Here is a 15,146-nt window from a genome sequence, read left to right on the forward strand (position 1 = left end):
AAAGATTTGGTGTTGCTTGTAAGTCTAAATGTGTAGCCTGAAAAGAGAACCCACAGGAGAATTTTCTCTCGAAAGAAATATGTCTGAATACCACGTTTTAAGGAAATCCCGCATCATGCGAAATTATCTGGTTATTCCTAAACTACACTTTGTAACTCGAAAAGCTTTGGGGTTGCGTGTATGTCTAAGCTTGTAGCCTCAAAAGAGAATGAAGAGGAGAGTTTTCTCTCGAAAGAATATGTAAAAATACCACGTTATAAGGAAATACAGTGTTGTAGAGTAAAGACAAAAATGTACGTATTAGAAATACTTAAAATTTATGAGAAGAAATAAGGCATCGTCCAAAATTATCTTGTTTTTCCTAAACAACACGTTGTAACTCGAAAAGATTTGGTGTTGTGTGTATGTCTAAATCTGTAGTCTCAAAAGAGAACCCACAGGAGTATTTTGTCTCGAAAAAATATGTCAGAATACCACGTTTTAAGGAAATAGCGGATCATGCGAAATTATATTGTTTTTCTTAAACAACACGTTTTAACTCGAAAAGCTTTGGTGTTGGGTGTATGTCTAAGCGTGCCGCCTCAAAAGAGAACACACAGGAGAGTTTTCCCTCGAAAGGATATGTAAGAAAACCACGTTATCAGGAAATACAGTGTTGCAGAGTAAAGACAAATACATACGTACTGGAAATACTTAAACTTTACAAGAAGAAATAATGCATCGTGCAAAATTATCTTGTTTTTCCTAAACAACACGTTGTAACTCGAAAGGATTTGGTGTTGCGTGTATGTCTAAGCTCATAGCCTCAAAAGCGAAGGCACAGGAGAGTTTTCTCTTGAAAAAATATGTCAAAATACCACCTTTTAAGGAAATCCCGCATCTTGCGAAATTATCTTCTTTTTCCTAAACAACACGTTGTAACTCGAAAAGCTTTGGTGTTGTGTGTATGTCTAAGCGTGCAGCCTCAAAAGAGAAGGCAGAAGAGAGTTTTCTCTCGAAAGAATATGTAAGAATACCACGTTATAAGGAAATCCACTGTTGCAGAGTAAATACAAATACGTACCTATTAGAAATACTTAAACTTTACGAGAAGAAATAACGCATCGTACAAAATTATCTTGTATTTCCTATACAACACGTTGTAACTCGAAAAGCTTTGGTGTTGCGTGTATGTCTAAGGGTGCAGCCTCAAAAGAGAACGCACAGGAGAGTTTTGTCTCGAAACAATATGTAAGAATACCACGTTATAAGGAAATACAGTGTTGCAGAAAAAGACAAATACGTACGTATAGGAAATACTTAAACTTTACAAGAAGATATAACGCATCATGCAAAATTATCTTGTTTTTCCTAAACAACACGTTGTAACTGGAAAAGATTTGGTGTTGCGTGTATGTCTAAGTTTGTAGCCTCAAAAGAGAACGCACAGGAGAGTTTTCTCTCGAAAAAATATGTCAGAATACCACGTTTTTAGGAAATCCCACATCGTGCGAAATTATCTTGTTTTTCCTAAACAACACGTTGTAACTCGAAATGATTTGGTGTTGCGTGTATGTCTAAGCATGTAGCCTCAAAAGGGAATGAAAAGGAGAGTTTTCTCTCAAAAGAATATGTAAGAATACCACGTTATAAGTAAATCCAGTGTTGCAGAGTAAATACAAATACGTACCTATTAGAAATACTTAAACTTTACGAGAAGAAATAACGCATTGTACAAAATTATCTTGTATTTCCTATACAACACGTTGTAACTCAAAAAGCTTTGGTGTTGCATGTATGTCTAAGCGTGTAGCCTCAAAAGAGAACGCTCAGGAGAGTTTTCTCTTGAAAGAATATATAAGACTACCACGTTAAAAGGAAATAGAGTGTTGCAGAGTAAAGTCAAATACGAACATATTAGAAATACTTAAACTTTACGAGAAGAAATATCTCATCGTACAAAATTATCTTGTATGTCCTAAACAACAAGTTGTAACTCGAAAAGATTTGGAGTTGCATGTATGTCTAAGCATGGAGCCTCAAAAGAGAATGCACAGGAGAGTTTTCACTCGAAAGAATATGTTAGAATACCACGTTATAAGGAAATAGAGTGTTGCAGATTAAAGTAAAATACATACGTACTGGAAATACTTAAACTTTATGAGAAGAAATAACGCATCGTGCAAAATTATCTTGTTTTTCCTAAATAACACGTTGTAACTCGAAAAGATTTGGTGTTGCGTGTATGTCTAAGCTTCTAGCCTCAAAAGAGAACGCACAGGAGAGTTTTCTCTCGAAAAAACAAGTCAGAATACCCCATTTTAAGGAAATCGCGCATCATGGGAAATTATCTTGTTTTTCCTAAACAACATGTTGTAACTTGAAAAGATTTGGTGTTGCGTGTATGTCTAAGCATGTAGCGTCAAAAGAGAACGCATAGGAGAGTTTAATCTCAAAAGAATATGTAAGAATACCATATTATAATCAAATACAGTGTTGCAGAGTAAAGACAAATACATACATATTAGAAATACTTAAACTTTAGAAGAAGAAATAACGCATCGTACAAAATTATCTTGTATATCCTAAACAACACGTTGTAACCTGAAAAGATTTGGTGTTGCTTGTAAGTCTAAATATGTAGCCTGAAAAGAGAACCCACCGGAGAATTTTCTCTCGAAAAAATATGTCAGAATACCACGTTTTAAGGAAATCCCTCATCGTGCGAAATTATCTTGTTTTTCCTAAACAACACGTTGTAACTCAAAAACCTTTGGTGTTGCGTGTATGTCTAAGCATGTAGCCTCAAATAGAACGCACAGGAGAGTGTTCTCTCGAAAGAATATGTAAGAATACCATGTTACAAGGAAATACAGTGTTGCAGAGTAAAGACAAATACGTATGTATTAGAAATACTTAAACTTTATGAGAAGAAATAACACATCCTGCAAAATTATCTTGTATATCCTAAACAACTCGTTGTAACTCGAAAGGATTTGGTGGTTCGTGTATGTCTAAGCTTTTAGCCTCAAAAGAGAACTGACAGGAGAATTTTCTCTCGAAAAAATATGTCAGAATACCACATTTTAAGGAATTCCCGCATCGTGCGAAATTATCTTGTTTTTCCTAAACAACACGTTGTAACTCGAAAAGCTTTGGTGCTGCATGTCTGTCTAAGCGTGTAGACTCAAAAGAGAACTCACAGAAGAATTTTCTCTCGAAAGAATATGTACGAATACCACGTTATTAGAAAATACAGTGTTGCAGAGTAAAGACAAATACGTACGTATTAAAAATACTTAAACTTTACAAGAAGTAATAATGCATCGTGCAAAATTCTCTTATTTTTCCTAAACAACACGTTGTAACTCAAAAAGTTTTGGTTTTGCGTGTATGACTAAGTGTGTAGCCTCAAAAGAGAACGCACAGGAGAGTTTTCTCTTGAAAATATATGTCAGAATACCACGTTTTAAGGAAATCCCGCATCGTGCGAAATTATCTTGTTTTTCCTTAACAACACATTGTAACTCGAAAAGCTTTGGTGTTGCATGTATGTCTAAGTGTGTAGCCTCAAAAGAGAACGCACAGGAGAGTTTTCTCTCGAAAGAATACGTAAGATTACCATGTTACAAGGAAATACAGTGTTGCAGAGTAAAGTCAAATACGTATGTATTAGAAATACTTAAACTTTACAAGAAGAAATAACTCATCGTATAAAATTATCTTGTATTTCCTAAACAACACGTTGTAACTCGAAAAGATTTGTGTTGTGTGTATGTCTAAGCGTGTAGCCTCAAAGGGGAACACACAGGAGAGTTTTCTCTCGAAAGAATATGTAAGAATACCATGTTATAAGGAAATACAGTGTTGCAGAGTAAGGACAAATACGTACATATTACAAATACTTCAACTTACGAGAAGAAATAACGCATCATAGAGAATTATCTTATATTTCCTAAACAACATGTTGTAACTTGAAAAGATTTGGTGTTGCGTGTATGTCCTAGTGTGCAGCCTCAAAAGACAATGCACAGGAGAGTTTTCACTCGAAAGAATATGTAAGAATAACACGTTATAAGGAAATACAGTGTTGCAGAGTAATGAGAAATACGTACATATTGGAAGTACTTAAACTTTATGAGAAGAAATAACGCATCGTGCAAAATTTCTTGTTTTTCCTAAATAACACATTGTAGCTCGAAAAGATTTGGTGTTGCGTGTATGTCTAAGCTTCTAGCCTCAAAAGAGAACGCACAGGAAAGTTTTCTCTCGAAAAAACCTGTCAGAATACCCCGTTTTAAGAAATCGCACATCGTGCGAAATTATCTTGTTTTTCCTTAACAACACGTTGTAACTTGAAATCCTTTGGGGTTGCCTGTATGTCTAAGCGTGTAGCCTCAAAAGACAATGCACAGGAGAGTTTTCTCTCAAAAGAATATATAAGAAAACCACGTTATAAGCAAATACAATGTTGCAGAGTAAAGACAAATACGCACGTATTAGAAATACTTATACTTTACGAGAAGAAATAACGCATCGTACAAAATTATCTTGTATATCCTAAACAACACGTTGTTACCTGAAAAGATTTGGTGTTCCTTGTAAGTCTAAATGTGTAGCCTCAAAAGAGAACCCACAGGAGAATTTTCTCTCAAAAAATATGTCAGAATACCACGTTTTAAGGAAATCCCGCATCTTGCGAAATTATCTTGTTTTTCCTAAACAACACGTTGTAACTCAAAAAGCTTTGGTGTTGCGTGTATGTCTAAGCATGTAGCCTCAAAAGAGAATGCACAGGAGAGTTTTCTCTCGAAAGAATATGTACGAATACCACGTTATAAGGAAATACAGTGTTGCAGAGGAAAGACAAATACGTACGTATTAGAAATACTTAAACTTTACAAGAAGAAATAACGCATCGTACAAAATTATCTTGTATTTCCTAAACAGCACGTTGTAACTCGAAAGATTTGGTGTTGCCTTTATGTCTACATGTGTAGCCTCAAAAGAGAACCCACAGGAGAATTTTCTCTCGAAAAAAATATGTCAGAATACCACTTTTTAAGGAAATCCCGCATCATGCGAAATTATCTTGTTTTTCCTAAACAACACTTTGTAACTCGAAAAGCTTTGGTGTTGCGTGTATGTCTAAGTGTGCAGCCTGAAAAGAGAACGCACAGGAGAGTGTTCTCTCAAAAGAATATATAAGAATTCCACATTATAAGGAAATACAGTGTTGCAGAGTAAAGACAAATACGTACTTATTAGAAATATTTAAACTTTATGAGAAGAAATTACGCATTGTACAAAATTATCTTGCATTTCCTAAAAAACACGTAACTCAAAAAGATTTGGTGTTGCGTGTATTTCTAAGCGAGTAGTCTCAAAGGAGAAGGCACAAGAGAGTTTTCTTTTGAAACAATATGTCAGAATACCACGTTTTAAGGAAATCCAGCTTCGTGCGAAATTAACTTGTTTTTCCTAAACAACTTGTTGTAACTCGAAAAGCTTTGGTGTTGCGTTTTTGTCTAAGCGCGCAGCCTCAAAAGAGAACACACAGGACGGTTTTCTCTTGAAAGAATATGTAAGAATACAACGTTATAAGGAAATACAATGTTGCAGAGTAAAGACAAATACTTACGTATTAGAAATACTTAAACTTTCTGAGAAGAAATAAAGCATCATGCAAAATTATCTTGTTTCTCCTAAACAACACGTTGTAACTCGAAAAGATTTGGTGTTGCATGTATGTCTAAGCGTGTAGCCTCAAAAGAGAAGGCACAGGAGAGTTTTCTCTCGAAAAAATATGTCAGAATACCACGTTTTAAGGAAATCCCGCATCGTGGGAAATTATCCTGTTTTTCCTAAACAACATGTTTTAACTCGAATAGCTTTGGTGTTGCGTGTATGTCTATGTGTGTAGTCTCAGAAGAGAACGCACAGAAGGGTTTTCTCTCAAAAGAATGTGTAAGAATACCACATTACAAGGAAATACAGTGTTGCACAGTAAAGACAAATACGTATGTATTAGAAATACTTAAACTTTAAGAGAAGAAATAACGCATTGTACAAAATTATCTTGTATTTCCTAAACAACACGTTGTAACTCGAAAAAAATTGGTGTTGCGTGTATGTCTAAGCATGTAGCCTCAAAAGAGAACACACAGGAGAGTTTTCTCTCGAAAAAATATGTCAGAACACCATGTTTTAAGGAAATCCCGCATCGTGGGAAATTATCTTGTTTTTCCTAAACAACACATTGTAACTCGAAAAGATTTGGTGTTGCATGTATGAATAAGCATATAGCCTCAAAAGAGAATGCACAGGAGAGTTTTCTCTCGAAAAAATATGTCAGAATACCACGTTTTAAGGAAATCCCGCATCGTGAGAAATTATCTTGTTTTTCCTAAACAACACGTTGTACCTCGAAAAGCTTTGGTATTGCGTGTATGTCTAAGTGTACAGCCTCAAAAGATAATGCACAGGAGAGTTTTCTCTCGAAAGAATATGTAAGAATACCACGTTATAAGGAAATACAGTGTTGTAAAGACAAATAGGTACATATTGGAAATACTTAAACTTTAGGAGACGAAATAACGCATCGTGAAAAATTATCTTGTTTTTCCTAAACAACACATTGTAACTCGAAAAGATTTGGTGTTGCGTGTATGTCTAAGCTTGTAGCCTCAAATGAGAACACACAGGAGAGTTTTCTCTCAAAAAAATATGTCAGAATACCATGTTTTAAGGAAATCCCGCATCGTGCGAAATTATCTTGTTTTTCCTAAACAACACGTTTTAACTCGAAAAGCTTTGGTGTAGCGTGTATGTCTAAGTGTGTAGCCTCAGAAGAGAACGCACAGGAGAATTTTCTCTCAAAAGAATATGTAAGAATAACAAGTTACAGGGAAATAGAGTGTTGCAGATAAAGACAAATACGTACGTATTAGAAATACTTAAACTTTACGGGAAGAAATAACGCATCCTACAAAATTATCTTGTGTTTCCTAAACAACATGTTTTAACTAGAAAAGATTTGGTTTTGCTTGTATGTCTAAGCATGTAGCCTCAAAAGAGAATACACAGGAGAGTTTTATCTCGAAAAAAATATGACAGAATACCACGTTTTAAGGAAATCCCGCATCTTGCGAAATTATCTTGTTTTTCCTAAACAACAGGTTGTAACTCGAAAAGCTTTGGTGTTGCGTGTATGTCTAAGCGTGTAGCCTCAGAAGACAACACACAGGAGAGTTTTCTCTCGAAAGAATATGAAAGAATACCACGTTACAAGGAAATACAGTGTTGCAGAGTAAAGACAAATACGTATGTATTAGAAATACTTAAACTTTATGAGAAGAAATAACACATCCTGCAAAATTATCTTGTATATCCTAAACAACACGTTGTAACTCGAAAAGATTTGGTGGTTCGTGTATGTCTAAGCATGTAGTCTCAAAAGAGAACCGACAGGAGAATTTTCTCTCGAAAAAATATGTCAGAATACCACATTTTAAGGAAATCCCGCATCGTGCGAAATTATCTTGTTTTTCCTAAACAACACATTGTAACTCAAAAAGCTTTGGTGTTGCATGTATGTCTAAGCGTGTAGCCTCAAAAGAGAACTCACAGGAGAGTTTTCTCTCGAAAGAATATGTAAGAATACCACGTTATAAGGAAATACAGTGTTGCAGAGTAAAGACAAATACGTACGTATTAGAAATACTTAAACTTTACAAGAAGTAATAATGCATCGTGCAAAATTATCTTGTTTTTCCTAAACAACACATTGTAACTCGAAAGGATTTGGTGTTGAGTGTATGACTAAGCATGTAGCCTCAAAAGAGAACGCACAGGAGAGTTTTCTCTCGAAAAAATATGTCAGAATACCACGTTTTAAGGAAATCCCGCATCGTGCGAAATTATCTTGTTTTTCCTAAACAACACATTGTAACTCAAAAAGCTTTGGTGTTGCTTGTATGTCTAAGCATGTAGCCTCAAAAGAGAACACACAGGAGAGTTTTCTCTCGAAAGAATATGTAAGAATACCACGTTATAAGGAAATACAGTGTTGCAGAATAAAGACAAATAAGTACGTATTGGAAATACTTAAACTTTACGAGAAAAAATAACGAATCCTGCAAAATTATCTTGTTTTTCCTAAACAACACGTTGTATCTCGAAAAGATTTGCTATTGACTGTATGTCTAAGCTTGTAGCCTCAAAAGAGAATGCACAGGTGAGTTTTCTCTCGAAAAAATATGTCAGAATACCACGTTTTAAGGAAATATCTCATCGTGCGAAATTATCTTGTTTTCCCCAAACAACACGTTGTAATTCGAAAAGCTTTGGTGTTGTGTGTATATCTAAGCGTATAGCCTCTAAAGAGAAAGCACAAGAGAGTTTTCTTTCAAAGGAATACGTAAGAATACCACGTTATAAGGAAATACTGTGTTGCAAAGTAAAGACAAATACGTACATATTGTAAATGCTTAAACTTTATGAGAAGAAATAACGCATCGTGCAAAATTATCTTGTTTTTCCTAAACAACACGTTGTAACTCGAGAAGATTTGGTGTTGCGTGTATGTGTAAGCTTGTAGCCTCAAAAGGGAATGCACAGGAGAGTTTTCTCTCGAAAAAATATGTAAGAATACCACGTTATAAGGAAATCCCGCATCGTGTGAAATTATCTTTTTTTTCCTAAACAACACGTTGTAACTCGAAAAGATTTGGTGTTGCGTGTATGTCTAAGCGTGTAGCCTCAAAAGAGAATGCACAGGAGAGATTTCTCTCGAAAAAATATGTCAGAATACCACGTTTTAAGGAAATCCCGCATCGTGAGAAATTATCTTGTTTTTCCTAAACAACACGTTTTCACTCAAAAGATTTGGTGTTGTGTGTATGTCTAAGCGTGTAGCCTCAAAAGGGAACGCACAGGAGAATTTTCTCTTGAAAAAATATGTCAGAATACCACGTTTTAAGGAAATCCCGCATCGTGTGAAATTATCTTTTTTTTCCTAAACAACACATTGTACCTCAAAAAGCTTTGGTGTTGCATGTATGTCTAAGCGTACAGCCTCAAAAGATAATGCACAGGAGAGATTTCTCTCGAAAGAATATGTAAGAATACCACGTTATAAGGAAATACAGTGTTGCAGAGAAAAGACAAATAAGTACGTATTGGAAATACTTAAACTTTAGGAGAAGAAATAACGCATCATGCAAAATTATCTTGTTTTTCCTAAACAACACGTTGTAACTCGAAAAGATTTGGTGTTGCATGTATGTCTAAGCGTGTAGCCTCAAAAGAGAACGCACAGGACAGTTTTCTCTCGAAAGAATATGTAAGAATACCACGTTATAAGGAAATACAGTGTTGCAGAGCTCACCATAGGACACCTGCGTTACCGTTTGACAGGTGTACCGCCCCAGTCAAACTCCCTACCTGACACTGTCCCCAGAGCGGGACGGGCACTTGGCGCCAGAAGCGAGAGCCCCTAACCCCCCCCCCCCCCCCCGCCTCACCAGGTCAGTGAAAAAACGATGAGAGTAGTGGTATTTCACCGGCGGCCCACGAGGCCGGCGTACCCCACCCCGGGAACAGGGGTGGCGCCGGGGGGGGGGGGTGGCCTCCCACTTATTCTACACCTCTCATGTCTCTTCACCGTGCCAGACTAGAGTCAAGCTCAACAGGGTCTTCTTTCCCCGCTGATTCCACCAAGCCCGTTCCCTTGGCTGTGGTTTCACTGGATAGTAGGTAGGGACAGTGGGAATCTCGTTCATCCATTCATGCGCGTCACTAATTAGATAACCCTAACCTAACCCTAACCCTAACCCTAACCCTAACCTAACCCTAACCCTAACCCTAACCCTAACCCTACCCTAACCCTAACCCTAACCCCTAACCCTAATCCTAAAGCTAACCCCTAACCCTAACCCTAACCCTAAACCTAACCCTAACCCTAACCCTAACCTAACCCTAAGCGCGGTGCTGCGCTAAGGTATCTGTGGGTCATATCAGGGGACTGCAATTGTGGCAACTGTTGTCAGAAGTCAAAAAGGGTGGGTCCAGGGTCAGATCCTCAGGCTACACAATAGGCTTTTTGTTCAAGATTCACCAGGGGCCTGCCCTTGTTCCACAGGTGGGCGGGGTCACTTGTGGACAAGGAGTGGCGTCTTGTCAGTGAGTGGGCCAATGGGGCCGGGAACAGTGGGGGACGGCTTTACACCTGCCCAGTGCGGTGTTAAAAGACAGGAGGGCGGAGTGTAGTAGTGGTGCCCGGTGGGCGTCGTCTTGTGTGTTCCTGATCTGCTTGCCCTCTTGTGGCTCCTGCCCCTGTGAGTGGCTGGGATCATCGGTAATGTGACTGATGATATCACAGCCTAGGGCCACACCGGCCGTTCCTGAGCTCAGTCCACGGGCAATTGTGGAAGACTTTGAACCCACAAGATGGTGAAGCCTGGGATCCAGCACGTGAGGCTGTGGGGGCCGTCAACTCGGCCCCAGGCCCAGCCCACAGTGCGAGGGTCATAACCAGGTTGCAGTGCTGGAGAAGATCCTGCCAATCATCTTGTAGGCGATGGCTGCAGAGGGAGGCATGTGATGGAGGTGACCGTCAAGTCCCTTGCTTGCCCTGCCACTGCCCAAGGCACCGCCCTCGCCCTCGTCCCCATGCGGAGTGTCAATCACGAGGTCGTGGGCGGAGTCTAGCTACTGGAAGTTGATGATGTAAAAATGCGCGAAAGAGAAGTGGGTCACATGGTTGATGTCTCTGCCTCCAGCAACATCACGGCCTCAGGGCGGGGCCACCTTGGTGAATGACAGGCCCATGATGCATCAATCACAAGCTAGGGCCACTGTAAGGACATGCCCTCAGTGAGGGAAATGCCCAACGTGAGGACACACACTGAGGACCGGCCCACAGTAAGGATACATCCACCACAAACCACGCCCACTATGAGGATACACCCACCGCGAGAACACGCCCACCACGAAAACACATCTATCAGAAGCCATGCACACAGCGAGGACACGCCCACTGTGAGGGTTCATGAAGAAGATTCTCTCGATGACCTGGAGGGTTACCTGGAGGGTCATGGTGGGGGTCATGAGACAGTGCAGGGGTCACAGGGTCAGCGTGGAGTCATAGGGCCACATGGGTCACGCAGGGGTGACAGGGGTCAGCCTGGGTCAGAAACCACCTCAGGGAGAGGCTATTGGGAGTTAATATGACAGATGTGGGCCTGGTTTGGGGCCTGTCCTTGGGGTGGGCGTGACAGTGGACGTGTCACTCACCATGGTGATGTAACATGAAACTGAAGTAGGGCGGGGACAGAACGTGACTGATGGGTCAGGGGCATGGCCTAGACACTAGGTCATTCTAGGGCCATTATTTTTAAATGCTATTTGGTTGTTTATTTGTGACATCGTCATTTCGTTTATATTTTCTGTCTCCAAAACATCCTTTGTACCACTCTCTGCACTTCCAAAATGCACATGGCCTCTTGTTTCATTAATGGTACATTTCCATTAGTGATTTTTCTCACTTAATGAAACACGTTTATTTTGTAATGAAATTTTGTTTTTACATAAAGTTGCAGAGCCTTATATTGCAGGCACAATCTAAACCCCATTGCCCTTTTCATAAAAATGTTCCCTTCTTAGTATGTTATCTGATATATATATATTAATTTGTTTTTTTTTTTTTTGAGACAGGGTTTCTCTGTATAGCTCTGGCTGTCCTGGAACTCACTCTGTAGACCAGGCTGGCCTCGAACTCAGAAGTCTGCCGGCCTCTGCCTCCCAGAGTGCTGGGATTACAGATATGCGCCACCACCGCCCAGCTGTTATCTGTTCATTACTTTAAAAAAAGCATGGGGTTGGTGGTTACACGGTAGAGCCAATGCTCTGGGGGAATATGGAGCAAAACATGGGTGAAGTGACTTCATATAACTTACAATAATTTTTCCTTTCCAAAGTCTTGTAAGTATTAATAATGTTATAAGATTTAAAAAATTGTTTCTGCCTCAACTTTTAAGACTGAAAGCAACTTCTGCTCTTCAGACTTTGAAAGACGAGTAAGACATTAAAAGGCTTTCAAGTTAGAAAATCTTTGCTATTCACTATATATGCATAAAAAAAGGTTACACCTTTCATGGCAAAACTTTAGACCCTTGGGCTCAAAAACGTCTCTTTCCCTGTGTTAATCTTTAGAATTCTATTTTATTTCTTTCTCTGTAACAATTATACATAAAAACAGCTTTACTCTTTCCCCCTTTTCCAGGTGCACTTTATCTCAAGTAGATGTGAATCCGGATTAGCAGTATGTAATAGGATTCCGGGGTGCAGGCAGATGTCTAGCTGTCACTGACGATCTGTCTTGCAATCAGCTCTTTCATGATTTCGTTGGTACCACCGTAGATCGGCTGAACCCGAGCGTCCACATAAGCTTTAGCAATCGGGTATTCCCACATGTACCCCCAGCCTCCATGGAGTTGAACACATTCATAAGCTACACTGTTTTGTAATTCAGATGCCCAATATTTTGCCATGGAAGCGGAACCGGAGTCCAGACATTTGGATTCATGCAACTGTAGACAGCTGTCCACAAACGCTCTGGTGACACATATGTTTGTCTTTAATTCTGCTAGTTTATGCTGCACCGTCTGGATGTGTGCAACTGTTTTCCCCAAAGCCTTTCTTTGCTTCACGTAGTTCCTGGTTTCTTTGAACATGAACTCACAGGCAGAAATTGCCAAATCAGCAATTAGGAGCCTTTCCTGTGGGAGCTCTTGCATGAGGTAGTAGAAGCCTTTATTCTCTTCTCCAAGTAAGGCACTAGCTGGCAATCGGACATCTTCAAAGAATAGTTCTGCTGTGTCCTGAGCTTTCATTCCCATCTTATGTAGCTTCCGGCCCTTGATAAATCCTTTCATTCCATTTTCCACCAGAAAGAGGCTAATGCCATGGGCAGGCGACCGAGCCTTGCGATTGGTGACGGCCACTACGATCACGAGGTCACTTAACCAGCCGTTAGTGATGAACACCTTGCTTCCATTGAGAATCCAGTCACTCCCAGATTTTTTGGCGTTTGTTCTTACTCCTTGTAAGTCACTCCCAGCCCCAGGCTCTGTCATGGCGATGGCACCGATACACTTGCCCACCGTCATCTGGGGGATGAACTGGTCAATCTGTTCTTTTGTGCCGTAATTCGCAATATAGGGCATGACGATGTCTGAGTGGAGGCTGAAGCCAGGGCCTGTGCAGTTTGAGTACGCTTGCTCTTCCCAAGTAACTGCTGTTGAGAACAAGTCCCCACCAATGCCTCCATGTTTCTCTGCGATGTTGATACCCAGCAAGCCCTGCTTGCCTGCTTTTTCCCAGACCTCTCGACTCACTTCTCCAGCTTTCTCCCATTCTGTGTGATAAGGAATTACTTCTTCTTGAAAAAACTTCCTTACACTCTCCCGGAAAATGTCGTGCTCTGAGGAAAAGATTCTTCTGATTCCAATATCAGTTAATTTTTTAGCAGAAGGAGTTTCTAGACGTGCCTCTGCTACAGAATGAGAACATCGGGCGGAGGTCAGTGGGCGTAGCGCCGAGCGGGAGCTCAGGACGCTCAGGGAGCAGAGGAGCCGTGCAGCCATGGCTGGCTGGACGGACGGCGGCGGACGGGACTGGCGGGCTCCACGGAGGGCGCAGGCAGACGGATAACCAGACGGCGGGACGGTGGGCCGGGCCTCGGGGACAGCCAACAGCGGGCCGCAGGGCGGTACCGCCAGCTCGGGCGGGGTCTGCGCCCCTGTTATCTGATATTCTTTTTTTTTTATTCGATATAATTTATTTACATTTCAAATGATTTCCCCTTTTCTAGCCCCCCCACTCCCCGAAAGTCCCGTAAGCCCCCTTCTCTTCCCCTGTTCTCCCTCCCACCCCTTCCCACTTCCCCGTTCTGGTTTTGCCGAATACTGTTTCACTGAGTCTTTCCAGAACCAGGGGCCACTCCTCCTTTCTTCTTGTATCTCATTTGATGTGTGGATTATGTTTTGGGTATTCCAGTTTTCTAGGTTAATAACCACTTATTAGTGAGTGCATACCATGATTCACCTTTTGAGTCTGGGTTACCTCACTTAGTATGATGTTCTCTAGCTCCATCCATTTGCCTAAGAATTTCATGAATTCATTGTTTCTAATGGCTGAATAGTACTCCATTGTGTAGATATACCACATTTTTTGCATCCACTCTTCTGTTGAGGGATACCTGGGTTCTTTCCAGCATCTGGCAATTATAAATAGGGCTGCTATGAACATAGTAGAGCATGTATCCTTATTGCATGGTGGGGAATCCTCTGGATATATGTCCAGGAGTGGTATAGCAGGATCTTCTGGAAGTGAGGTGCCCAGTTTTCGGAGGAACCGCCAGACTGATTTCCGGAGTGGTTGTACCAATTTGCAACCCCACCAGCAGTGGAGGAGTGTTCCTCTTTCTCCACATCCTCTCCAACACCTTCTGTCTCCTGAATTTTTAATCTTAGCCATTCTGACTGGTGTAAGATGAAATCTTAGGGTTGTTTTGATTTGCATTTCCCTAATGACTAATGAAGTTGAGCATTTTTTAAGATGCTTCTCTGCCATCCGAAGTTCTTCAGGTGAGTATTCTTTGTTTAACTCTGTACCCCATTTTTAATAGGGTTGTTCGGTTTTCTGGAGTCTAACTTCTTGAGTTCTTTATATATATTGGATATTAGCCCTCTATCTGATGTAGGATTGGTGAAGATCTTTTCCCAATTTGTTGGTTGCCGATCTGTCCTCTTGATGGTGTCCTTTGCCTTACAGAAACTTTGTAATTTTATGAGGTCCCATTTGTCAATTCTTGCTCTTAGAGCATACGCTATTGGTGTTCTGTTCAGAAACTTTCTCCCTGTACCGATGTCCTCAAGGGTCTTCCCCAGTTTCTTTTCTATTAGCTTCAGAGTGTCTGGCTTTATGTGGAGGTCCTTGATCCATTTGGATTTGAGCTTAGTACAAGGAGACAAGGATGGATCAATTCGCATTCTTCTGCATGCTGACCTCCAGTTGAACCAGCACCATTTGTTGAAAAGGCTATCTTTTTTCCATTGGATGTTTTCAGCCTCTTTGTCGAGTGTGAGGGGCTGCCTATTGTTCCT

At 40.3% G+C, this 15,146-nt stretch overlaps 1 protein-coding gene across 1 annotated transcript; it reads right to left on the reverse strand.

The window, feature by feature from the left end:
• Positions 1-12,181: 12,181 nt before the first annotated feature.
• Positions 12,182-13,625, reverse strand: LOC127696502 (long-chain specific acyl-CoA dehydrogenase, mitochondrial-like). Its single transcript, XM_052199303.1, has one exon. The coding sequence runs from the start codon at positions 13,623-13,625 to the stop codon at positions 12,336-12,338; it is 1,290 nt and encodes a 429-aa protein (XP_052055263.1). The 3' UTR covers positions 12,182-12,335.
• Between the last annotated feature and the right edge of the window lie 1,521 nt (positions 13,626-15,146).

This window comes from Apodemus sylvaticus, chromosome 11 (genome assembly GCF_947179515.1).
Source record: "Apodemus sylvaticus chromosome 11, mApoSyl1.1, whole genome shotgun sequence".
Taxonomy (NCBI): Eukaryota; Metazoa; Chordata; class Mammalia; order Rodentia; family Muridae; genus Apodemus; species Apodemus sylvaticus.

What these genes read in the sequence shown, in the direction of transcription:
- LOC127696502 (XM_052199303.1), bottom strand. Translation starts at nt 13,625, where the DNA reads ATGGCTGCACGGCTCCTCTGCTCCCTGAGCGTCCTGAGCTCCCGCTCG.